The sequence below is a fragment of the Polypterus senegalus genome, chromosome 12 (assembly GCF_016835505.1).
Source record: "Polypterus senegalus isolate Bchr_013 chromosome 12, ASM1683550v1, whole genome shotgun sequence".
Taxonomy (NCBI): domain Eukaryota; kingdom Metazoa; phylum Chordata; class Cladistia; order Polypteriformes; family Polypteridae; genus Polypterus; species Polypterus senegalus.
In genome coordinates this window covers 47150313-47175028 of record NC_053165.1, presented here as the reverse complement: position 1 = coordinate 47175028, position 24716 = coordinate 47150313, and the positions used below count along the sequence as shown (strand labels likewise).

Below are 24716 nucleotides of genomic sequence, written 5' to 3'. Positions count from 1 at the left end.
CACAATCAAAGGTTATCTACACAGTAAAACCAATAAAAAAAGAATCTTTGCAGCAGATGAGAATTACAACGCAGAGAGTCACTTTCCTCCATTTACCTGATATGGCTGGCATATAATATAATAAACAAGAGGCTCATCTCCAGTCTTTACAAGAGCATCTACCATTACCATCTGCCCCTCAATCACAAAGACACATGTATAGTCTGGATCCTTGAAAGAAACACAAAAAGACCAAGGGAGATAACTGAGAATTGCGGAAGTAACATTCCTTCTGCCACATATTTAGAGCCTGTTAAGCATACATTAAAACATCTAAAACTTCTGAAATTCCATTAATTTATTAGGAATGGACGATGAATAGAAATTACTAGAAAAAAGGAAGGAAGAAAAAGAAACATTCAATTAAATATTTAAAATTTTGTTCAGGAAATATTAGGAGAAAGCACATTGCTTTTAGATTGTGTATTCCAAGTTCAGCTTAAAGAGCTGTCAATTCTGTGTACGGTACGTGTTCTTTCTTTCTTTCTTTCATTCAAAAAAATGCCATTTTCCTTAAGTGTCATGTTCAGGTGTGAATACCTGGAAAAGATGAAGGTTCCTGCCCACCAGTGTGATTTCTCTCTTTGTGTTAACAGGCAGCAGAGAAGAGCCTTGGACTTTCTCTACACAAGGACACTCTTCAGGACCCTGGCTAACTGGATCAGCATCCAACCCCTGCAAGTAAACACCAGACGAAATCATCAAACTATGCATGTGGGGAACATTACACAGGTGTAATACACTGTGGGATTTATTTTAATAAGCAAAGCTCACTGGACAAGGACTATTAATTCTCATCTATACTTCCTGTCAACTGTGAACTTAAACAAAAATAGAATAGCCTATTGATGTACATGGTTTCTTAAAAGAAATAAAATAAAAAATAATGCAAAATGAGACACAAACATATTAACATACAATGATTCCTTATGTACTTGAGTGTTAGTAGTGACCATTAGCAGGGTGAAAGGGCAAACACCACAAAAAATGCAACGAAGTATAAGTTAACTAGCTCTTTACAAGGAGGGTTCACTTTAATCTGAGGGCTGTAGGCCCTGCCTGTAGTTTGCCCCCTCACAAGTGCTTCAGACCTTCAATCTACTGCCAGGTATTAAAAAATTCTCAGGCAAGTGCATCGTCAATTAAATGCAGGGGAGTTTGCATGCAGATGGCATCTCACCAGCTGGTAGAATCCTGGCATGTCATATTGGTAATCATATTCCGCATCAGAGTCCATCACATGTACAAAGCCAGGAGAGGAATTCTCTACATCCCCATCTCCTGAAAGAATGGTTGTGGCAGAAAATGTAGCTGTTTCATTCTCCAGAAGAATGTCTTCTGCCACATACACAGGATTAGTGTTGGAGTCCAGGGGCAAATCGGGGAAACCGGGGGGTGGTTCTTTAGTTGTGAGAATTTCCACTGGTACTTCAGAAGCAGCTGGCATCCCAAGATGAGAAGAGTCAACGGGTGCTGGCACTGGGGCCATAGAGGTTGGTAATGTAACATGAAAGGTCTCATCAGTTGACTGATCCACCTCATGATCCTCTGTATCATTTGATGGATTGAAAGGTACAGTCAGAGGGATAAGCATTGGTTGGACAGTACTTGAAATCTGGGTGGTCACGGTATTTGTATTTGTGAACTCTTCATTGGCAGATGGTTCTGGAAAAGGTACAGGTTCTTTGAAGTAAACAGTAGGACTACTAGTTGCTAATGGGTCTTCAGTCATCTTGTCTTCTTTAAAAGTCTCATTAAGGGGTTTATCTGGCACTGTTTCAAGATTAGTGACAGTGCTGACAATGATAGTAGTTGTCACAGAAGGTACTGTAAGTGACTCCAAGGTAGTAGTGACATGTGGCTGTATGGTGGCCACTTCTGTAGTGCTTGGGAAAGTTGTAGGCTCAGTAGTTGTAGGAGGGCTGCTGGTAAAAATGGGCTCTGTAGCTGCAGTGGTAGAGACAGTCGTGGTGGTGGAAGTTGTTGCTGTCGTTGTCAAAGCAGTTGTTGGCTCAGTTGTAGGAGAGTCCGTTGTTCTTGACACTGTTGCAGGGGATGTGACAGTTGGCCTTGCTGTTGGGGAGGGCGGACCGGGAAGAATAAACTGTAGGCAGGATTGAGACAGATGGTATAAGGATAAACAAAAGAAAAAAATAAATATATAAATAAATGTACATCAAACAAAAGATAAAATATTAAAGGTTTAAAATTAAAGAATAAATCAAAACAAAGTTAGAGGGGAAGGAGGTTTTAGTTAAAAGAAAAAACACTTCATCTCCATCTTGTTTTTTGATTAAATATCAATTATGGTATTCCAATCGGATACAATTTTTCTTAACTTCTAATATATATAGTGAAACAACAAGTACATGGAGCACAGTATCAATGTCTGGATTTATCCACATATATGTTATACTGATCTGAATGACTTACATGTTCATTGTATATAATGGATCCCTCCTCGCAGGTTGGTTTGTGGGTGCAAAGATGCTGATGAACACACCAATGGCAACCCCACTGACTTTTCACACATGCTTGGCACCTGCAGAAAGGAACACGGTCCAGATCAGAAATGTTCTGAAAACAAGTGTTAAATTGGTGGGAAACAAACCTAAAGTTTTAAACTTAAATAATAAGGTTCTTGCCATAGAATCTTAACATTCTGACATGCTTCAAAAATGTGCCTAAACATTCTGAAGCTGCAGGTTATTATGAAATTTTATGTTTTCGTTCACAAATGTTTCGTTTAATCTTTATTCTTTGTAAATGTGGCCCAGACAAAAAAAGGAAAATACTGAATATAGCTACTATTATAGCATGTATTTTCTTATTGATTTTCAAAGATAACATACTTTAATAGAAGTATGCAAATTATTCTGATCTGACCACAAGAGGAGCTGGAAAAAAAAGTAGCTGTGCTAGCAAATTTTCTAAAACAATGAGCCTCAGTTATAGCGCTGTGGGTTAATCGGATGTATCAGAAGTACTATTGTAAGTAAATGAGGACTTTCCTGTATACAATACTTCACCCCCCACCCAGGTTTTAATATTATTAGTTCACTGGAGCTCCTTACTCTTGAACACACTATACCATACCATTTTCTAAGCCTGTTTAATCCTGAGCAATGCACGATGCAAGGCAGTAATAATCCCTCTTAGATGTCAAGGAGATAGACTTGGGTAATTGTGGTTTCTTCATTTGTTCCGGGGGGGTATTTGGGATGGGAGTGTGGAGGACTGTCTAGAAAGACATTTATGCTGCTTGACCAGTGTGGGGTGGTGTGCGTTTAATATTAGGGTGGAACATATTCTGGTTTCAGTTTTCTCAGTTGCTCTTCTTCTCTCTCACCTCTACAGCTAACATATCAATTAACCCCACACACAGCTGGATCCTTGGATTAAACAATTAAGCAATATTGACTATTTATCATGTAAAAGAGTTGATATTGTGTCAGAAATCCAAGCTGTTACATAAAGATGTGACTTGTTTAGGTAACAAGCTCTATTTTGTTGAAGCCTCATCCTTTAGCCTCAAGTGGCTATTCTGCTGTAACATAATCTGCAGATTAAAATGCTTAGCGTGAACAATTTAGGTAGGCTTTCTTATTTATTGGCAAAAATAGGTTGCAAGAAAGTCACAATAAGCAGGGTTAAATAAATGAGCAACCATTCCACAACTGCAGTACTATGCAATCTGAAATCTGGTTCCAACAAAAACATAAATAAATTATACATAAATTAGATCTTCTGTTAATAAAAATAAAAAGTTTAACAAGCAATATCTTACCCCACGATGTTAGCTGATAGCTAAAATGTCCCAGTCTCATCCAGATACTTTTAAAAAATTGTCAGTGTTTCTGATTCAACTACTTGAATTTTAATGAACTAGATTAAGTTCCTATATAGTCTTTTCTACTCAAGAATAAATTTCATTCCCTTACTCTGTTTAAAAAAGTACAAATGTTTCTACATCAGGTGTAGAAGAACATGTCCTTTAGTCATGGGATGCAGCTGGTTTCTGTTTTCTTGAACAGTCTCCATGCTGCTTTGTCTATTGTGTAGCATGGCGGCCAGAACTGCATACTGAATTCTAGATGCAGTTAGTGCATTACTCTCAGCTAGCATGTCATTCCTTGATTTGTATTCAACAGATTTTATAATGTAACCTTACATTCTGTTTGCCCTTTTAAATTGCTCATACAATTTGACTAGATGATGAGAATATTGTGTCAACATAAAGCCATAAATCCTTTTCAGTATCTGCTCTGTTCACTTTTTCCATTGTACAGTTTGTATTTATAATTAATGACCATTTTCCTTGTGTATAGTATGTTGCACTTTTCTCCACTAAATGACACTTTCCAAGTATCTGACCCATTTTATTGTTTCCTCAGTCCACTAGAATCCATGTTCTCTGTACATGTAGTGTTATTTCATAAGTTTACTCTCAGAATCACTGTAACTAATATACAGTAAATTTGAAAAAGTGATGGTCCAAGCACAGATCAATGAAGGACTCAATTGATGACCAGTGTCGGGTGTGTGCTGATGGGAGATAGCTTAACGGCTTCAGTGATGGTAGTTACCTGCTGGACCAGCCGTCTTGATTCAGTTCAAATGAGAACATAAGTCTGAAAAGACAACTCCACATTTACTGCATATTTTCATTGTTTATTTCTTATCTGATTATATGGGGGTCACCATGGTTGTATCACAATTCTGTTTGTGTTAGTCTTTTACACAATGTGAAGCATTCCTTCATTATCTGTACTCTTGTACTTAGGATGATTAACCTAAACTTTAGATTTGTAAGTTACCTTTCTTGCCAAAGGATTCTTCTTTCAAAAAGAACTTTTGGTGTAAAATTGCATCAAAGGCATGCTTTACTTTCATCTGCTACCCTGTCTGCCTGTTCAAAAAACATCTTACTGCATTACTCTGGCAGAACCTTCCTCTCATATACTTAGTAAGAGCCACAACTGAGCAGTTATAATATCGATACCACTAATACATTTAAAAAAAAAGAAAAATCTCCACATCCGTTCCACTAAACAAAATTTCAGAAGTAAACCCCAGATACAAAAACAGTTGAGCTGAATACTCACGGCATGTTCCTGGATAGCTGCTTCACAGCACTGCAGTCATAAAATGTGAACTTGATGGATGTGACTGTAATATTTAAGAATCGCAGAGAAAGAGTAACATTCACGTGATCTACAAAAAAACAATCAGGAATACTCGTCATTAGATCAGTGATTTTAATGGATCTAAACAAGCCTATCCAAGTCAGAGCAATAAAGAACGTAATTCACTTAAATATACTCCACTCAAAAATGGTATTTTTTTATTATGTTGCTTACTCATGCATTTTGATCAATGACTGATAAAAAATTTTAGTCGCATGTTTTCATACATAATGAGGAAAAAAAAAAAGGTTTTTGTAAAAATGTACTGTACCTCTTTGATTTTTCACAGCATTTACAACATTCCACAACAGGACACGGTTTTATGTATTTCTTTATAGAGCAAGATTTTTGTCCTTTTGTCCCTTATGCTTATAAAGTGCTTATTTATTATTACTAATCAAGCACTTTAAATACATTGTTGCTGAATATATGCATTTGAAAAATAATTCTAAAACAGATTTAAAAAAAAAAAATGGTTGGGTCTTTTAGTATTACGTTAACTGTTCTTCATTGTTCCATGCAGATGAATGATAAAATGGATATTACATGCATAACATGAATAAAGGCCATGATTAACTTTGATTACAGCTTCTGTTTTTAGCACATTTGTGTTTCTGGAGTAATTCACATGTAGTAAAACCAATGAAATGATATGGAAAATACATTTCCAACAATGAACTGCCTGGTTGTTCTCATTCTTCACTGCAACAGGGGTTTAAGCCTACATGTGGGCTATGTATAGATGTGTTACAACTTATAATCAAGCAAATTAAAAGAGAGATTCTAATTAAGTTTGTATAAGTTCAAGACAAAGACTTGTAGAAGTGAAGCATACTTGAAAAATAGCGATTGCTTCAGCTGAAAGACATTTATTTATAAACAGTTTGGCCCAAAATTGAGAAAAAAAATTATTAGGATTGCACACCCTCTTGTTATAACCTCCTTCCCATTTGGAGCTTCCTTTTATAGTAAACTAGCCGTTCCCTGCGGCTCCACCCGTGTAGTAGTGAAACAGGATACACTTTAAAAATCAGTAAACAAAAATTCTAGAAAAAAAAAAACCTGATCTAAATCTGTTAGGTGGTTCTCTCTTTCGCTAGCTAAGCAGATGTAAGATATGCCCCAATGCTGGCGCGTGAGTGTGAAGGGCCCCGCCCCCCTCCCTTCAGCCTGCTGCACCTCATTCGTGCAAATAAAATCAGTACCGCAAGCAAACTATGATACTTAGCGCAATGAAAGAGGTCACAAAATCAACTGGAATGTTCAAGCAAATTATACAAAAAAACCTGATCTAAATCCGTTAAGTAGATCTCTCGTGAGGAGCGGACAGACATACAGACAGACGTTGGATTTTATATATATATATATATATATATATATATATATATATATATATATATATATATATATATATGAATAGAGAGAGAGAGAGATTGGCATATTTGGATCAGAACTAAGTCACATTTCAGACCATCCTAGATGGCAATGACAGAGCAGAATTTAGTTATTCCAAGAGAAACCTGTGGCAGCAAGTATTTAAGCCCAAAATTTTGTGGTTCAACATTGTTCATGTTCTTTTTTTGATGACTTCAGTATACCCTGTCTCACGGAGTTTGTTACAAGTGTGAACATGAAGGATGTTTTGGGCAAGACAGTGTCACAATTACCTAGCCCTGGGCCAATAGGAGGCACCTTATTGGCATCTGGTGAAGAACAAGTTGCACCAGTTTCAGTTATGATGGCCAAACTCTCGTAATTCTCAAAGAAGCAGGAGTAGGACTCATCCTCGCCCAAAGCAGGCAGCTTTGGGATTGAAAGGAAGATCTAAAATGAGAAATCAAGCAAATCAAATTAATATTGTACAGGTATTCTTACAGTAAAAAATTTGCAAAGCAACTGCCAAAAAAGAAAACACCAAAATAAGCCACGTTCAACTGACTCCCTCTTACATTTATACAGCTTTCAGTAGTCTGGAAACAGATCTAGACTTTGATCTAAAACAGTCCCAGTTTCTGAGTAGTAATTCTGGCACATTCACTAAAGCCATTAAAACTCCTTAAAGCCTTTGAGGTGGCACTTATTATGAAATCAGTTGGGAGGAAGCATACATACATTTCTTTTTTCCTCTCTGCTTATGTTGGATGGACTCAGCGACTGAACAGTCAAACACTGCTGTTGTTGATCGTAGCTCCACAGCCACTGTCCAGGAGATTCTGATCGGCGACACTCAGAACGGCGTCCGCAACTAGATCACACCGAGAAATACGTTATCATCAATGAAGGCATAAAATAACGCCATTTCATTTACATAGCCTCTCTGTCTCAATTGTTAATACTTTTCATGTCCCCTTCAGTGATGCTCATGAAAAGTTCATGCTAAAAACATGTTAAAGTATGCTATATGAATGTTTAAAGTGGTTGGTCTTTCTTCCACTTTGTCAGCTTTATATTCAAGGCAAATTAACTCTGATGACACATGTGTTATTATGTCACGCTGGCTATGGGATTATTGCTAAGTGGTTTACAGCTTTATTGATCACTTGGTTTGAGCTCTGTGATGTTTGAAAATCCCATCTACTTTAATCCCTCTCTTATAAAAGAGAACCTCAGGAAGCAGGTGCTTTAATACTCACCGTCCCCTCAGCACACACCACCCACAGTATGGATCATTTGTAGCCAGGCACGACTGGCAGTCCAGATGCTTTGAGCATTCAGCCACTGGTTGCCTTACAACCTTCATGTAAAAGAAAAGTGGAAATGGAGAGTGTAACCACCAGTAAACAAAAATAACAAACAAGGAAAAAAAATGTAACATATTAATATATCAATACCTATCATTTCCTTATTTCGATTGTGTGAAATTTATTTATAATGAAGATCTCAGAGTGGCAACAGACCTTTTACACACTAGAAGCATATCAAACAAGACTGTTTTTATACGGTAATGGATCAGCACACCTTTATGTGGCTTCTGGCAGCTTTCTTTCCTGCATTCGAAGAGTAGTAAAGAACCTTAAGTTTCAGCAGCTAACTATAGTAACATGATGTTACATAGTTAAAGGCAGAGTACAAATACAAAATATATAGATGGGCCTAACAAGCCATAAAATGATTATGAATATAGACTTGTACAAAGATTAGCTGCCATATTCTTTTACATTAGCAACGGGTGGTCATGACGCACACACCCCATAAAATGCTAGTGGCAAAAGACAGCCATGATATTTATATGTGTTAGGTTGCCATATTTGCAAAGTATGAAATCATCACAAACCACACATTGTGCATTTGTGCATCACAAACTAGATATACAAACGGCAGTGCCGTTTAACATTTAAGACCAAACAAAACAAAAATTCTTTGGTTCTGTTAAGCATTGAATAATTACAAAATGTACACTTCGAGTTGGGTTTCTGATACAACAAAACGGGAATTTGTTTCTGCAAAAATCCTGACTTGCTTTTTCCTTGTAGGTGAATACATTATAGCTGCATTTACTTGTATTTGAAGACCAGTGATTTTAAAATACAAACAGTGGTACACTCTTAAGATTGAACCACTTCCTTCTGATCAACATATACCAATACACAACCCCCCTCTCCCCCAACTAAACTGGCTTTTTTATGAAAATTAATAAAAAGGTTTGTGTTTTTATATAGTGTAACAATGTATTAATTTTTCCAAATCTTAATTTACAAGTTTAGCTATTTCTTAATAGTATCTCTCTCTCTCATATAGTGCCTTTCAAATCTACCTACCTACCTGCTTACATGGGTGTTTACTGTTTGTTAATTTTCATTTGAGAAAGTTCATTCTACAACTAAGTTTGTAAAAAACAATCTTAGCACAAACTCTCTGTATGCTATTTTAACTTTCCGAACTAAATTTCTTGTCTTTTTGCTTTCATACACGCCACAATGGTAAACCATGCTCAACCGTCCCATCTAAGCCTAAGGCATAAACAGTCTCAGTTTCAACTTCAAACTAATGCAAAGTTATTATTTTAGGCTTGCTCCCATCTTCATTCAGTTCCTGCTTTACATAAACACTCCTGCTGGTGCACACATGTAATTAAGTAAAATCAGCCTTAGCCCACAGTCAATTAATAAAATGGCTCACAAAAGATTAAACTAATTATTATTGGATGTACCCACCACAGATGGTGTCATGATGTACAGATATTCCTGGAATTCATCTAAAAGAAGGTCACTGTTAATGGGTCCATTTTTTTGGATTAATAATGTTGAATATTTCTTAGCTACTCCAGATGGTGGGAGAAAAATCTGTAAATAGAAAAATTATTGTTAGATCACAAGTACATCGGATCCAGGACATGTGTATATCCTATGGTGACTGAAGATATGGTAGATATTTTTACATATTGATTGCATTTTTTGCCAACAAACTGGCCACATCATGGCCTTGCACAAAACCACTGCAGCAATATATGGTATTTAACTAGTTACAAATTTAATTTAGCCTTATAGCTCTAGGAATATACATTATTCCAGTCAAAACAAAAGGTATATTCAGTTTAAAATGCATTTTTACAATTTACTTTGGACATACTGTATATGCTGATGTACAGTACTTGCAGTAATGGTAGCACTCATATTTGTACGTATACGATAACCTACGCTGTGCATTTTCTTCTGCCCTTACTGACAGACAGTGTGACTCTGTTTATAAGGTTTTTATGGTCATGGTACAGACTACTTGGAATTGCTAATCAATATGACAGCACATTGCCAATGTCCAGCACCATGATTAGTGATTACAACAACCTGACCTCTGTCTTCTTTACTTGAAAAATCTCAGAACATATCTGTCAAAATTACAGAGTCAGAGGGTAATTTTAAAGCTGAATGGTTGAAGGTGAATGGCAGGCTAACCAGGACAGCCCAGGAGCAGTGGCCATAATCCTAACGGGATGTGATGGAGGAAAATCTGTCTAACTTCACGCACAGCAATTAACTCACTGGAGATACTGAGAAAGTGTCAATACTCACCTTCTCTCCAAAAACAGAGACATTTTTCCAAAATAGTACTGTACATGGACTGTATTGGTCATCATAAAAGCTTATATATTCATACTTTCAGCTTGTATGTTTTAATATTGGATATTACATTTTATAAACTTTGTGTCATCAATAAAAGGTCTCAATGTTGGACATTAAATCTATGCCAGGTATGGTTACAGCATATTATTAATTCACAGACCCTGTTGTCCCTATTCCTTATTCTTCTTCCAGCTTAGCAAAAGTCTCTCTGAATTAGCTATTCATTTTCAAAATTAGGAACAGACTAAGATTTAATGATCTCTTTATGAATTTAACATTCACAGTGTAATTGCCCCTCCGGATATTTAATTACTTTTGAGCTTTGTCTGCCCTTGTTGATAAATGTGCAGGAAACAACAGGAACTATGATAAGAATGATAGAAGATTTTATGGATTTTCTGTGGTCCCTAAATTAAACTAAAATGTAATACAGATAAGTTTATTCATAACTAAACGTTGCATTTTAAAGAAGCATTAGATACAGCAAGGCCTTTTAAAACATAAAGCAATTACACCAAAAAGGAATTCACATGGTTTAAAAATGCAACATGTTCCTCAAATTACGGAAGAAGAAAACCCCTGCAAAGTTGTACATTTAACAATCTCCAAATAGTAATAATAATCCACTATAATCAGTACACTTCAAGGCATGCTCTGACTGCAACAAGGTGAATAACACCCAGGTTTTATTCAAAACCTAACATGACAAATGAGAAATCTTAACTTCCCGGTACATCTAATATTTATATTCTCCCTGTGTCTGTGGGGGTTTCTCACCATATATGCTGGTTAACCTCCCAGGTTATATTAAATGGCACAGTGTGTTTGTGGCTCAGTTTGTGAGTGGGCTCTGCAGAGGACTATATACAAGTGCATTGGACAGATCAAAGATATTACTAAGAAGGGGCAGCAAGGAATGACTCTTACCTTATTTAAGTTTCCTTGGCTATCACCAAGGAAAGCAATTGTGTGTTTATCCAACACAGTAACAGCTACGGCAGTGAGGCGGGCTTGAGGACTATCAAACACAGGAGCGGCTTCCACAGGGATGCGGCTAGCCATCGGGCTAGGAGTATGGTCTGATCCACATGGAAAGGCCTCTAATGTGTTCTTAAAGATGACAGAGGATAAAAAGGAATTAATACTTATAACATAGCAGATATCAATTTGAAATTTTTTGGTACAAATTATCAAAGCCTAACCTGATCAAAGTAAAGATGATAATGAAACCAAAGCAAAGATGAAGCTTTTACAAAGATTGCCATAATTTACATTACCAATGGGAACAACTTCTCAGTAATTGTTAATCACAGACTTCCAAAAATGTTTTTGACTCTCTGCTCTTTTAAAGAGGTAATAAAGGACAGAGCTGTGTCTTGCTAGATATTCCATCTATGCAATTGTTTACGGAGACACTCGGGGTCGTGCGGTGTATGGGACACGAGTGTTCGCCTGCTTAATGAGCTAGGTACAGCTGCGTGTATGGCGCTGGCATTCTGCTAGCCGATAGCTTGGGGGAAGTGCGTAGCAAAGTTCAGCTCCGAGAACTTCAATACTCAACTACCAGTTGTTACAATGGTAATCTATCTTATCTTATTTATCTATCTACGTTTTTGTCTTATTTTTGAAAATTAAATCAATTAAAGTAGGCAAGTCAGGTGGGCAGTCTTCTTTAGAGCAGGGTTCTTTATTGATCTTGTTTGCTGCACAGGCACATTGCATAGTGCTGATCCTTACTATGCAAAGTATTAAAAGTTCACACTGTCATTTCAAAATATAACTGATTACTAGTGCACGCATGGAGAAACACTTTAGATTACAAATAATTAGCCACTATACCCATGTGTCATGTCCACAAGGGGGCTTGGACTCGAGGCGCAGGTGTTACAGCTTGTGATGCATTATGATATAAAAAGAAAAGAAAAAAAAAAAAACAAATCACACTCTGTTCTGTTTCATTGTAATAACACATTTGTTACCTATTCTCATTAGTTGTGCAAACAACATGCTGCAAAAAGTGTGTAATGTGGGTGACAAGTTCCATTAGCTTGGGATCTGCCAGTCAAAGTATAAGTTGGCATTCCATAATGCAAATGACCAGCTTCAAAGCCAACTGAAGAGGACTTTTTTTAAATGGCAAAACCTGCCAAAGTGCGGCAACAGTGAACAATCATTTTAAGGATAATGAGCTGCCTAAAAAATCAACGTAAAGAGCAAGAAACTATGGGGCACTTGGTACGTGCGAGCACCGTGGTGGCACGGCTCTATAAATACACTTGCACTCTTTACATTCAAACTTTACGTGTTGATCAGGCTGCCTTTCACATGACCATCATCATCAAATTCTTTCATGTGAACCCTAAATGCAATGAGGACCGATTGAGATCATTTATGTCAGGTAGAATGACTAGACGGGGCTGGGTGGTCTCGTGGCCAGGAACCCTTGCAGATTTTATTTTTTTCAAAACTAGAAATGTGCGTATGAACAAAAAAATTGCATAATACAGTGCATAAGCAAAATTCTACACTCTATCCCTTTATAAATCCTAATCAATGTGAATTTTAACGCATATGCACGTGGCCACAGCCCCGACATCTCTCAGAATTTTGCCTATTTGAATATGCAAATCAATATAAACAGACCCTTCTGTTCAGTATTTTGTTAAAAGACAATGGCAAAAGCATGTGTAAAAAAGAATTTCAGTGAATGCAAAATGGAGGTCCTACTCAGTGAAGAGGAGGCAAAGAAAAACGTACTATTTGGCAGCTTGAGCAGTGGTATAAGCAAAAAAGAAACTGATAGAGCGGCACAACATGACGGAGGAGTCCGAAATAAAAAAAGAAGTGGTCAGATATCAATATCAACATGAAAAGCTGAGCAGAAGCCCACTGTCTTGAGTGTAAACACTACTGGAGGTGGTAACAGAATTCCAGGGTTCACACCCTTTAGAGCAGCAAGTTGCTGCAATTATTGGTGAGATATTTAAATACTGTATCTTGCAACAACATTAATGAGACACATTTTTTCATCACAGATAATTTTTACATTAATAGAGTGGAAATGCTTTCTATTTACATAAGCAAATTAATTCTGTGAAGACGCCTTTATAGCAATGTGCGTGCAGTTGATCACTCCAATTACATTTGGAAAACCGGACATTGCTGCAAACTGTACTTTAATATTTGCCCATTCAACCACAGTGTAAGGAAATCTTTTATACATCTGGATGACAAATGGATAACAACATTCCATACAGATGGCATGGCACGACTCAATGATGACTGAGAAATACCTGATTGATCAGCCAGTTCACATTGAAAAGCTCTTGTGGCTAAAAACCAGAGGGTGGACAGAACTTGCAAAGGAGCAGGTGGAGCACAATTCCTCAAAGTCTGCCTTTGTAAAGCCGGCGACAGTTTAGCACACAGCACCAAGAGGATAGCTCTTAGAAATCTACATAGACTTAGAAGCCAGTCATCATCATGGGACAAAAAATCTGTATGATCTCTAACTATATGCTCTCATCTGATTCTTCCATCTGCAATGTCTTCTAACAAAGATAAATTAGCCATGGTATATAGAATAGTTTGGCTATTCCGTAAACCATTATACTGTCACAGATTGATTATAATCAAGCACTTTATTTGCAAACGATATGCAATTAATTTCAAGTTATTTGACAAAGCCTGTGTCACGGATGGAAATATAAAAAGAGAAAGGGGGAACGACACAGAAATAGTAGCACTGTTTTGACGCTGGGTGCCACACAATTGCAAAAATGAGCAGAAACGTGTGTACACATGGTATGAAGAGGCCATGAAAATGAGCGTAGCTTTATGCCAAGTTTAGTTTTTATACATCCAGATGTGAGCGTATAATGGGCGTATGCAACATTTTTGAGCGTATGCAACATTTACACATAAGGTCCCTGGTTTTTTGCTTGGACTCTGTGACATCCTTTCCCCACAGGATGTTGTTTCTATCCATGCCTGCTGCTAAAAACAGAGAACAACACATATCCTTTCCCTCAAAAAAGAGAGAAAAATAATAATTTTCAATTTTGCTTTGTTCTCATAAACATATTGCCACAATACAAAAATCACTTTTTGCTTTCCTTCATAAATCCATTAGAAAAGAAAGAAGGCTCTCTTATGGACAGGCAATGAATCTAATTTTCATTTCAATGGGATCTTTATGAAAAATCAACATGCAAAAACTTGATTTTCCACAACTTCTTCTGCACATTAAATAAAATCTACAAAATCTCCATTACTTTTTCTAAGTTTAATTATATTGACTCCGCCCAAGTTGCCTAGAAGCAGTGAGAGCGTGGGGGGAAAAATGGAAGAGTTTAGGGTAGACAGTGTTAGTGCTGCTCTTTGGGAATAGATTGGTTGGTTGACAGTGCCAGCAGTACGTCATTTAAAGATACAACATGCTACTGCACATGAAGAAGCCATCCAGGCATGGTCTGTAATTTGTAACACGCCCATATGCCTCCCTGCCAAGCAAAGCTCCATATAATGCTTAATATTCTGTTGCACACCGTATGAGTGGACCAGTAGCCGGTAGATAAAGCTGCAGTGACTTTATTGTATTGCCTAACAAAGTTTCACCTACTTAACTTGCACACTAAAAACACTTGTAGTTTGTCAGTGGTCAGATAACTACACTAACCAGTAATTCATAAAACAAAACGCTAAGAATTGTTATTAAAACAATAACAATTATTATTCTCTTAGTAACCACGAACTGAAACTTTACCAGTGGGAATTATTCACTTTTCATATATCAATAAAGGAGGCAAATTGCGTTACTGGCCATTTTATTTTTGTTTTAAATTTGGATTTTTTTGTTTAGTAAGTGAACTGAACTTCCAAATTACATAGTTGTAGTTTTCCCTGTGTAATGTGTCAATTTTGCACTAACGTTTAGAATTGCATTGTGCCGGAATAGCAATTAATGAAATAAAAATGAATGTAATATTATTATGCCAAACTTCAGTATGTTAGGATTGAAACTGAAAGTAAACTTTTGCTGGGTAGCTGCAATGGATACAATTGCGCCACAACATCACTGCCGCCCTCAGCATTTCAAGCACCCTGTAAAGTACCTTTCTATACTGTAGAGAAAGAACAATTCAAGAAGTTGACTAACTGCATCAAGTGACATTAACAAGTTCAAAATAATAATTTTCTGTCAATAAATCAATTCAAATTAATTGACCTCTACAAAATAGATTCATTTTCAAGGAGCCTAAGAATGGGAAAAAAATTGAGCTCCTTGATTTGAGATAAACAACCATAAAAGACAACAAAAAAACCTTCTTACTGATGGCAGGTTGGCACAGTTGGATTTCACATCATATTCAATGTAGGCAGCCTCGGTACCAGTCTTGCTTCGTCCTTCTTGGGTATAACAAGCATCTTGAGTTTCGTTAATCCTTCTATCAATCTCCTCTAGTGTGTACATGCACAATGCGGACTCTTCTCCTGGCTTTCCCAGAGTGGTCTGCCAGGTAGAGAACACTCCAAAAAGCATATAGCCTCTTGTAGTGTCTTGCCGCCCAGCCAAGTCATCTCCTGGCTGGCCAACATGAGCAGCTTGCAGGAGATTGTACTTTTTTCCATGAGCCTGGCACAATAAAGGTACCTCTACATAGGAATAATAAGATATGTCATCAAGACAGATCCTGGAGATGTAGGTTTTATACTCCCTAGATTGTGATTTCAGATCACGGCGATAAAAGAGAAAATAAACAGAAGACTGGTGGGAGAAGGACTTGACAAAATGATGGTCATATTCTGACAGCCTTCCTGCCACAGCGAGTTTTGCAGTTTCCTCATAAGAAAAAATGGGTGGAGACTTCAGGTTGCGGGTAGAGATGGGGGGATGACTGCTTGTATAGCCGCGACCTACAAAGACAACAGGAAGATGGTCTTTGGAGAGGACTACAAGTCCCACAGTAGTCACATTAGGGTCATTTGCTGCAACATACTGTGTGTCCACTGGTCGGATCGTTCTGAACGTAACAGTTTTGATGGATTCTAGGCTACGCTTTTCACAGATTCCTTGATAGACACTGCCACAAGTAATAAGCTCTTGGTTGTACAGGTTGACAAGCAACAGTTTGTTGTGGTTGTTGGTATCGCGAGCGTGAGGGCAGTTTGAATCGGTAATGGGAGGCAAGCATTCCTTATTATCCCGAACTGGACCCGTCTTCTCCTCTATCCTTAAATGCAAATCGGCAGTAAGTTGAAAGAGGTGATTTTTTGCTCCAATGTAAACCGTTCCAACTTGTGGATCTGGGTGTAAAACGAGGTGTTCAAACGTGACTCCTTCTCTAGTAAAACTTTCATATTCAGTCATTACAGCTCTGGATAATACACATAGGGCAGCAGAGACAATGATAATCCCGGGAGGCATAATGAACATTCTGAAATAAGGGGTGAAGAAAACAAAACAAAGCATGGAGTTAGAATCAATATTCCTATCAAAGTCAGCAAAGTAAACTTTACTATCCTACAATGAGAAATACATTTATAAAAACCAAGTGCATTACAAATATATGGAAAAATATCAAGATAATAAAAAGAAGAAAAAAAAAATTAGGAAGAAACAGAAACATGCAATCATTTATGGAGTAAAGAAAAAAAAAACACTAAGAAATAGTGCACCCAAAAATATTTTTTTTTCTATGTTACTTATCCCATATTTAATCTCATGTTTTCATGGATATCAGAGATAACATTTTTGATGGAAAAATCTATGGGGACCAACGCCACAACCAACAATATCAAAACTATCAATGAAAAAACCTCCCATGTCATATAATCCATACATGTACTCACAATGTGCAAAGGTTGTGCTAAAATATTGTTGAATAAGTACTTTCAGATAATCAGAGCAGTATACACAGAGGAAATGCATACACACAGGGATAAGCCTCTGAATTGAAAACAGTCCTCGTGACCAATTAAATGAGGAATGGGTGAGTCTTCAATTTCCCTGTGAAAATGCTTCCTTTGCATGGACTGCTCTGATTTACTGGAAGTATTTATTTAAAAATACTTTAACAGAATAAATAAATACATAACACATGTGTTTTGCTAGTTGTAAGCATGCAACTGGATGACTTTGACACATTGATTATGCAATATGAGTAATGTCAGAATTTTTAATGGATGCTTTTATATTGTCCAGCATTGGTCTCCATAGATGCACATATGCTTCATATGACTTGCATGGGTAGCAGACATTTGAAATTCTACTGGATTAGGTAGAGTTGTAATACTCATTATCATGGCACCATGGAGTGACAATGTATACTACATGTTAATTAACACCTGAGAGTTAGAATTTCACTGTACCCTGTACAATGGACTATAAAATGACTATCTAAAGCAATATATGGACTCAATGTAAAATTTGTAAGGTCCAGTTAATCTTTTACAGTTATTGCTTAAGCCCCTACAATATTAAAAAGCCTAGTTACTGCCAGTGCAAATGATCTCTTATATATCACTGCTTTTATTCTGCATTACAGGATTTCTTCCCTGGACAAATATCTGAAAAAAATAATTAATACTGCAAAGGATGACTGGGATCCTTAAGGAATTGGCCAAGCCTTTTTAGGAAAAGATCTGCAAATTGGTTTTTAACAGACATTTGACCAGCTCTAATAACTCTAGTGTTACATTAATTGTACATTTCAATTAATGTTGAGGAAGTACTGTATGTGTAAAAAAAAATATTTCTTACACCTTCATTTGCCTGTTCTATAGAAGTGCAAATAAATAAAAAAACAATTATTTTATTTATAGTAAGCAATTTACCATGCCCAAAGACTGATGGACAACACCATCTTAAAAATTAAACAAAATAAAACACTTTCTCACATGAAGAGAAAGTGGAAAAAGTTAATTCAATTTGTCATTTTCCTTTTAGAATAAATGATCACTCCAATACATTAACCTTCATAAAAACTTTCATGTAGTTTGCTCAAAACAAGTACAAAACTGTGTACATATTATACATTTTTTTTTTACAATTGGTACATTTATGTGTAGCGTATATTACTTAAAATCCTGGCATATATTTTATTTAAGATTTATTTATTTATTATTATTATTATTTTTTTTAATTTCTATTGGGGCGGAATGGTGGCTCTGAGGCTACGGATCTGCAGTGGCAATCAGAAGGTGGCAGTTCGAATCCCGCAAAACGCCAAAAGTGACTCTACTTCGTTGGGCCCTTGAACAAGACCCTCACCCTGCAATTGCTCTGTCCTGGGTATGACGTTAATTTGCATCCATCCCTGCATGTAGGCCCTCCAACCTGCAGAGAAAAAACCTGGGGGTTGGTGGCAGATTTGGCACTCCAGCCACCATAAAAAAGTAACACTGTTCAATATAGTAGTGCTGAGGTGTCACCCGTTGACTATCTGCACTCAGGTCCTAATCTGGGAACCTCTCTCGCTATACCTCCATTGTTGGAGCCTACAACAACAACAAAATCTCCTTTATAGAGCGCAGACTTTCTACATTTTATTATGTTTTGATATTCAGGCATTGGCTTCTCGTTTATTTTTCAGTTTTTAAAATTACTATTACTGGACTGGAATCTACAAAACATATAAGACACAGTCACAGTGACACACCACAGAGTATTTCAATTATAAATGCCTTCATAAATAATGTAAACACACCTATCAAACCACAGTAACAAGAACCCACATATCTAAGCATATGTGTCTCACTAAAATCAACCGATATGTTGATTTCCAATATGTGTTTCCAGTATTTATAAATACTATTTTTGCAGGATAAAGTGGAAACACTTACCAGTAAATTTTCTTTAAATCATCAAGTAACGGTTAGTATGTAGAAAGATCTAGTCAGGATTTTTGTCAAAAGCCATAAATAACCGAGATATTAATTTTTTCCATTAATTTTCTGCTTGTAAAAATTAGCATGCACCAATAAATGTGTCAAACAACCTTTTACTTAAATCTCATATACACTCTAACATTTACGCAAAACACATAGACGACAGGTTTGCCACTTTCAATCAACAAGTGAATGACAGAAAAAAAATCATCTTACTCAGACAATATGCACAATCCATCAGTGATAGATGCGCTTTAAAGCCTGGTAGAGCTCCTATTCACCTATCCCCAGCAGATGGTGCAATAGTATTAAAAATAAGTAGTACATGGGACTCAATCATTTAACATACTGTTAGAATGCTTACAGAAATCTTAACTTAGCATGGAAAATTGGAAAAATCGATTATGATGTCTATGTTCAATACAACTGAGAAAATGCAATAGAAAAATATTTCATTTTACAGTATGTGACATTCTCCTTGTGACTGGTACCGCTATCGCATTTCTGGGTTGTTGAGGCAGGCCCTCGGACCCTGTAGTTCTTTTTAGGACTTTTTAGTTCCGCCCGAGTCTGGAAGGTTAGAGGCCTTTAACATGGCCCAATGGGAAGCACTTTAAAGGGAACATGAACATCTTAATATTTTGCAGTAGTTGTCAACATTATCATTAATCATGTTGATTACTTACTTACACACAATATGATTTCAAATATTGTAAATTTATGATTTTCATTTGAGTTTCAACTTGGCGCCTCAACCAGGCTAACTGCACTTTGGTGGTCATACTGGTAGACAAAATATTATGTTAAAAGATCTTTATTTCGTTTAATTTTCTTAATGGTATTATTTGGCAGACATTTTATCATCACTAATGCTGGTAGCCTAATGCACTGTCAAATGTAATGTCGCTCCCTTGATCTCTCATGTTTAGTGAAGGCTACTCCTTTCTCAGCCGCTGTTAAACAAGGCTGTCATGGCTCTCAGCTTCAATGGTTCATTCTATATGGTTTCAGTGATCTTATTTCTGTCATGTCCTCTGCATGCACATTTAGGCCGTAAGCTTTTCCTCACTTCACTCCCTTGGAGTCACAGGCAGCAGCATCGGCATTCACTTTCCTTAGCTCGGTCAGCCAATCCAAGCTAGGGTCCCACTCAAGACTCTCTCGTGGCCACATACCCAGGTAAATGGATTATGGCAGAGGAGTGCATTTCACATGTGCATGGTCATATTTCTCTCTTTCTCTCACCACTTAATGTCTTTTCAGGATGGCACCAACCCTTTTGTCAGTCTCTCTCTACCAGGTCACAGTCTGTGGTATTTTTCCACAATCACTGTTCTTGTTCAGTGCTTTTCTGATAGCAGACACTATCAGAACTATGTGCATATTATACATTTGTACAACTATGTTGGTAGGTTGAAGATATTTTGACGTTACCTTATGGTTTCTTTTTCACCTCTTTCAACACTGCATACATTTCCCATGCATGATCTTTGTAGGATGTCCTCTTTAAGGGAGACAAAGATTAATGAACAGAAGGTCATTTAGAAATGCTTTTGTAACATTTCTTAGCTTTATGTATCTCTACTGTTCTGCAACTAAGGTTTCTCTGATATATACAGACTTTTTTTTTTTTTTTTTTTTTAAATTGGAGCATGACTGTGAAAAGACCTTTTCTTTGCAAGAGCAGACTATTAGTAACCAATCTTTTAGAGTCTTTCTACAGGGCAGGGAACCTCCAATCTCACCTTATTAAGCGGAACACCCGACTCCAACTAGCTTTTGAGGAAATCATTAGCCTCGAGGATCACAGACTTCTTTCCACCCTGAACGGTGAATACTTAAATGATGTATTTACAGTATTGTCCAGAAGTAGTGCGACTGTCTGTAAGTTGCTAGTTTAAGTAGATTGTGCTTGTCTATTACTCTCATTCAGTTGAGGATCAAATCACAAGTTTATAAGTAATTAATGTATAAATCCAGGTGATTCCAAAGAATTCACCACTGTTTTCTTCCAGCTAGGGCAATTTGTAGTAATCAACTGACTGATCTGCATGTATTGTGCATGAGAACATAGCTTAAGGGAAGATTTTTTTTTTTTGAAAAATCACGTTGGGAGAATAAACTACACATGGAAGGAAGGTTAGCTGGTAAGTGAACCTATGGTCCAAGTATTTAGAGGGAGAAATTTTATCCATGCAAATACAAAAGGCCTTGGGTTATGGCAGCCTCAAGTGATTGTAGTCCACACATGCAAACGTGCATAAAAAGCCCAATAATTTTCTTTTCAAACTCAATATCATTTAATTTTTAAATAGCAACATCTCTTTTTTTTAAATAATAACCGTAATTTCAACGGAGGTTAACAAATAGCAACTGTCACAGACACTGAAGTATAGTATGGTACAGTACATACTTAGTCACTATTTTCAAGCGTACTGTGCCTTTGTTCACACATGTTGCATAATCATTAGTTAGTGGTCGACTGTCATGCAATTAGTATGCCTCTGAATCATGTATCCAGTGGAAATGAAGATGGTGGTGGCGACAGCAAAAGGAAAGTAATGACATTAAAAGAAAAATGCACATCACAACGTTTGCAGAAAGTGCAGCAATGCCATCACAAGCCAATAAGAATTGAGGTTATAGACAATCTGTGAATCCAACAATATAGAAGAACAAAGATGGCATAAAAGATCTTGTGAAAGGAACGATGCAAGTACATCTTGCCTGAAGAAGGGGCCCGAGTTGCCTTGAAAGCTTGCATATTGTAATCTTTTTAGTTAGCCAATAAAAGGTGTCATTTTGGTTGGCTTTTCTCTACATTGATAATAGCTAACACGGTACAACACCCTAGTACTACAATAATCACTAAAAAAAGCATAGCAATTACATTATTGTAAGACTGTGCAAGATTTGGACCGAGGACCAGAATAAACAACACATGCCACTCAGCCAGGATTTGATTACAGAAAAAGGCAGAATGCTTTTTTAAGACTTAAAGGCTGCTCGCATGGAGCAAAGCGAATGCACTACCCAGTTTAGTGCAAGTGAGGTATAGTTTAATCACTTCAACCCGAGAGCTAATTTAGGTTATTTAAAATGACAGTAGAAGCAGCCAGTGAAGACACGTGATAGCATTTGTTCATGCTGATGAGGGGGTTATGCGCTGAACAAGCAATTTAAAGTACAGTAATACTGTTTCTCTGTCATTTTGTCAATAATGCCTAAAATGTTTTTCTTTAAAATGAGTAATTAAGCAATATACATTTTTGCTTATTTTTCATTAATGAACATTGTTCAGTGCAGTCTCCAGCTTACAAACAAAACTGGGTGACAAATGTTTTCAAGAATGGGACTTGATTCATGAATTAAAGAAACCATCTCCACCCAGACAGTGACGCAACTTATTATTATCAGAGTGGAGATGAAGACGCAGTCCAGAATGTCTGCCGAGTACTTCTCCAAACATCAAAAGACTGGCATTTTGAAGGCTGATCTAGGGAGAGAACTCATGCTCCCCGATACTACAGTCATGACAACCCTTGGTAAAGCCATCATGTGTTACCTCAGGCAAATGAGATGATCAAAAAAGAACTGAAGAAGGAGGCCAGCAAGGAGAGAAGGGTCAAATATGAGGAATTGGTCAATATATCTTGCAAACAAAGATGGCATGCACAGCATGCACCTATTGACGTAGGCTGCTGAAGTTTGGCAGGTCAGTCTCTCCCCAATTCTTATGTACTTCTCAGGAGCACCCATTAGGAAAACAATCAAGAACATTACAGAGGCAGCAGTATGGGCCTCTAGATGGCTGTGGACCAAAAGAAACAAACTGTCGTAAATACATGATACTTGGCCACAAGCTGAAGTAGTGCTGGGCGATATGGAAAAATCATATATCACGATACGGATTATTTTATATCACAATAACGATATATATCACGATATGCCACCCACAATAAAGTACGTTTCCAGTTATTCTCTGAAAAGTTTGACAAAAATATCATTGCATACTTTTTTTTGCAACTTTATTTTGAAGTGACATTTAACTGAACTGTCACAAAACCACAAGATAGAGTTTCTTTGCGAAAAAGTTCATTTTTATTCTTGATTATCACTTATATAAAGGGTAGAGTATGCATTGCATAGCGACAAGACATTATCATTCATTTGTCTTAGGCTATTTAATGCAATATTTTCTTTAGTAATTGATAAAATTAGGTTAGAAACGATAGAAACGATAGAAGAGAAATAGGACGATAGACCCTTTTCTATCGTCCCCACGATATATATCGTCATATCGCCCAGCACCAAGCTGAAGTATGATGCACTCTATTCAAGTCTGATGTTGAAAAACCCAAAACACCCAGTGACCCCCACGTTACCACTGATTACATGTCCAACTACATCAGAGGATATATGTGTTAACTGGGATGTCTGGTCAGCTAAACTAGTTGCTAATTCAAACCTCCGTAAGGCCTATAAAGTGACTAATTAAAAGTAAATAATACGTTGCTATTTTACATCTATAAAGGATGTAAAGGTGTGGCTGCTCTGAACAATTACTGAGACAAACATTTGGTAACTCCAGTCTTTCATTATTAAGCCTTCCAAAGCTTCTAAAAGTGTTCCTTCAAACTATACAGCATTAAACCCCCTGTCATCTGTAAATTTCAATAGCTGTTTAAAGAATCATACAATAGCATTCTGATCTTCCATTATGTTTTATTGTAGAAAGACAGTAATTTTAAATTTTAGTTTATAAGGATAAACTCACTAGAAATATCAAAAAAGTAAAATTCCATAAATTATTACTTTTCAAGATCATCAAAGCATAGACTTTCTTACATTTGTCTCTCCATTTGCTGAATGAACATTGTTCATTAAGGGAAACTGATGAACAAAACGAAACATCTAGTTTTCTCAGGAATTTAATGTTAGTCAGATTTGTTTAGTTTATGTCTAATGGTCACACACAAAAACTCACAGCTGAGTTATTTGGTTTTGATCGATTATAAAAAAAAAACAAAAAAAACAAAAAACAACATTCTATTTTCTAACTGTCTCACATATACTTAACGTTTTCCTTGGACCTTAAAATAGGATTACAAAATCACAGTAACCTGTAAATTTACAAGTGGTGTAACTGTTTTAAACTAAAATGCTGTAAATATGTCTAAACACATAGATGCTCAACTACTCAATTACAAAATCAAATTAAAATATTCTCTATATTCAGTTATTCTACTTTGCATATCATAATGGCAAATCTAAATTAATTTGCCAACAAAAAATCCCTCCTAAAACAATTACAAAAGATCAATTTCAATTTATTACAAACACATTAATTTTTTTTAGTCATTAGATTTAATAACGAGTCACAAAAAAAGGCTTCTTGGGCGGCACGGTGGCGCAGTGGTAGCGCTGCTGCCTCGCAGTTAGGAGACCCGGGTTCGCTTCCCAGGTCCTCCCTGCGTGGAGTTTGCATGTTCTCCCCGTGTCTGCGTGGGTTTCCTCCCACAATCCAAACACATGCAGGTTA

The 24716-nt window shown here is 36.8% G+C and overlaps 1 protein-coding gene and 1 long non-coding RNA gene across 6 annotated transcripts in view; one reads left to right on the top strand and one right to left on the bottom strand.

Moving 5' to 3' along the window:
* plxnb1b (plexin b1b) overlaps positions 1–24716 on the bottom strand; it is a 308635-nt gene that overhangs the window by 38581 nt on the left and 245338 nt on the right. For 4 of the 5 annotated variants that reach the window (XM_039771079.1, XM_039771080.1, XM_039771082.1 and 1 more), the window contains 12 exons: positions 20609–20678; positions 15618–16722; positions 11213–11395; positions 9380–9508; positions 7859–7959; positions 7338–7470; positions 6893–7049; positions 5145–5253; positions 2473–2581; positions 1220–2143; positions 580–714; positions 97–210 (listed from right to left, as the gene is read on the bottom strand). In XM_039771079.1, the coding sequence (XP_039627013.1) occupies positions 97–210; positions 580–714; positions 1220–2143; positions 2473–2581; positions 5145–5253; positions 6893–7049; positions 7338–7470; positions 7859–7959; positions 9380–9508; positions 11213–11395; positions 15618–16722; positions 20609–20655 (3246 nt within the window). In that variant the 5' untranslated portion in view covers positions 20656–20678. The remainder of the gene's footprint in view (positions 1–96; positions 211–579; positions 715–1219; positions 2144–2472; positions 2582–5144; positions 5254–6892; positions 7050–7337; positions 7471–7858; positions 7960–9379; positions 9509–11212; positions 11396–15617; positions 16723–20608; positions 20679–24716) is intronic. The other variant, XM_039771083.1, reaches the window with a different exon arrangement.
* The window catches only part of LOC120540377, a 196207-nt gene that overhangs the window by 152788 nt on the left and 18703 nt on the right, over positions 1–24716 (top strand). The window contains exon 3 of the long non-coding RNA XR_005635800.1: positions 636–720. This is a non-coding gene — a long non-coding RNA (uncharacterized LOC120540377). The remainder of the gene's footprint in view (positions 1–635; positions 721–24716) is intronic.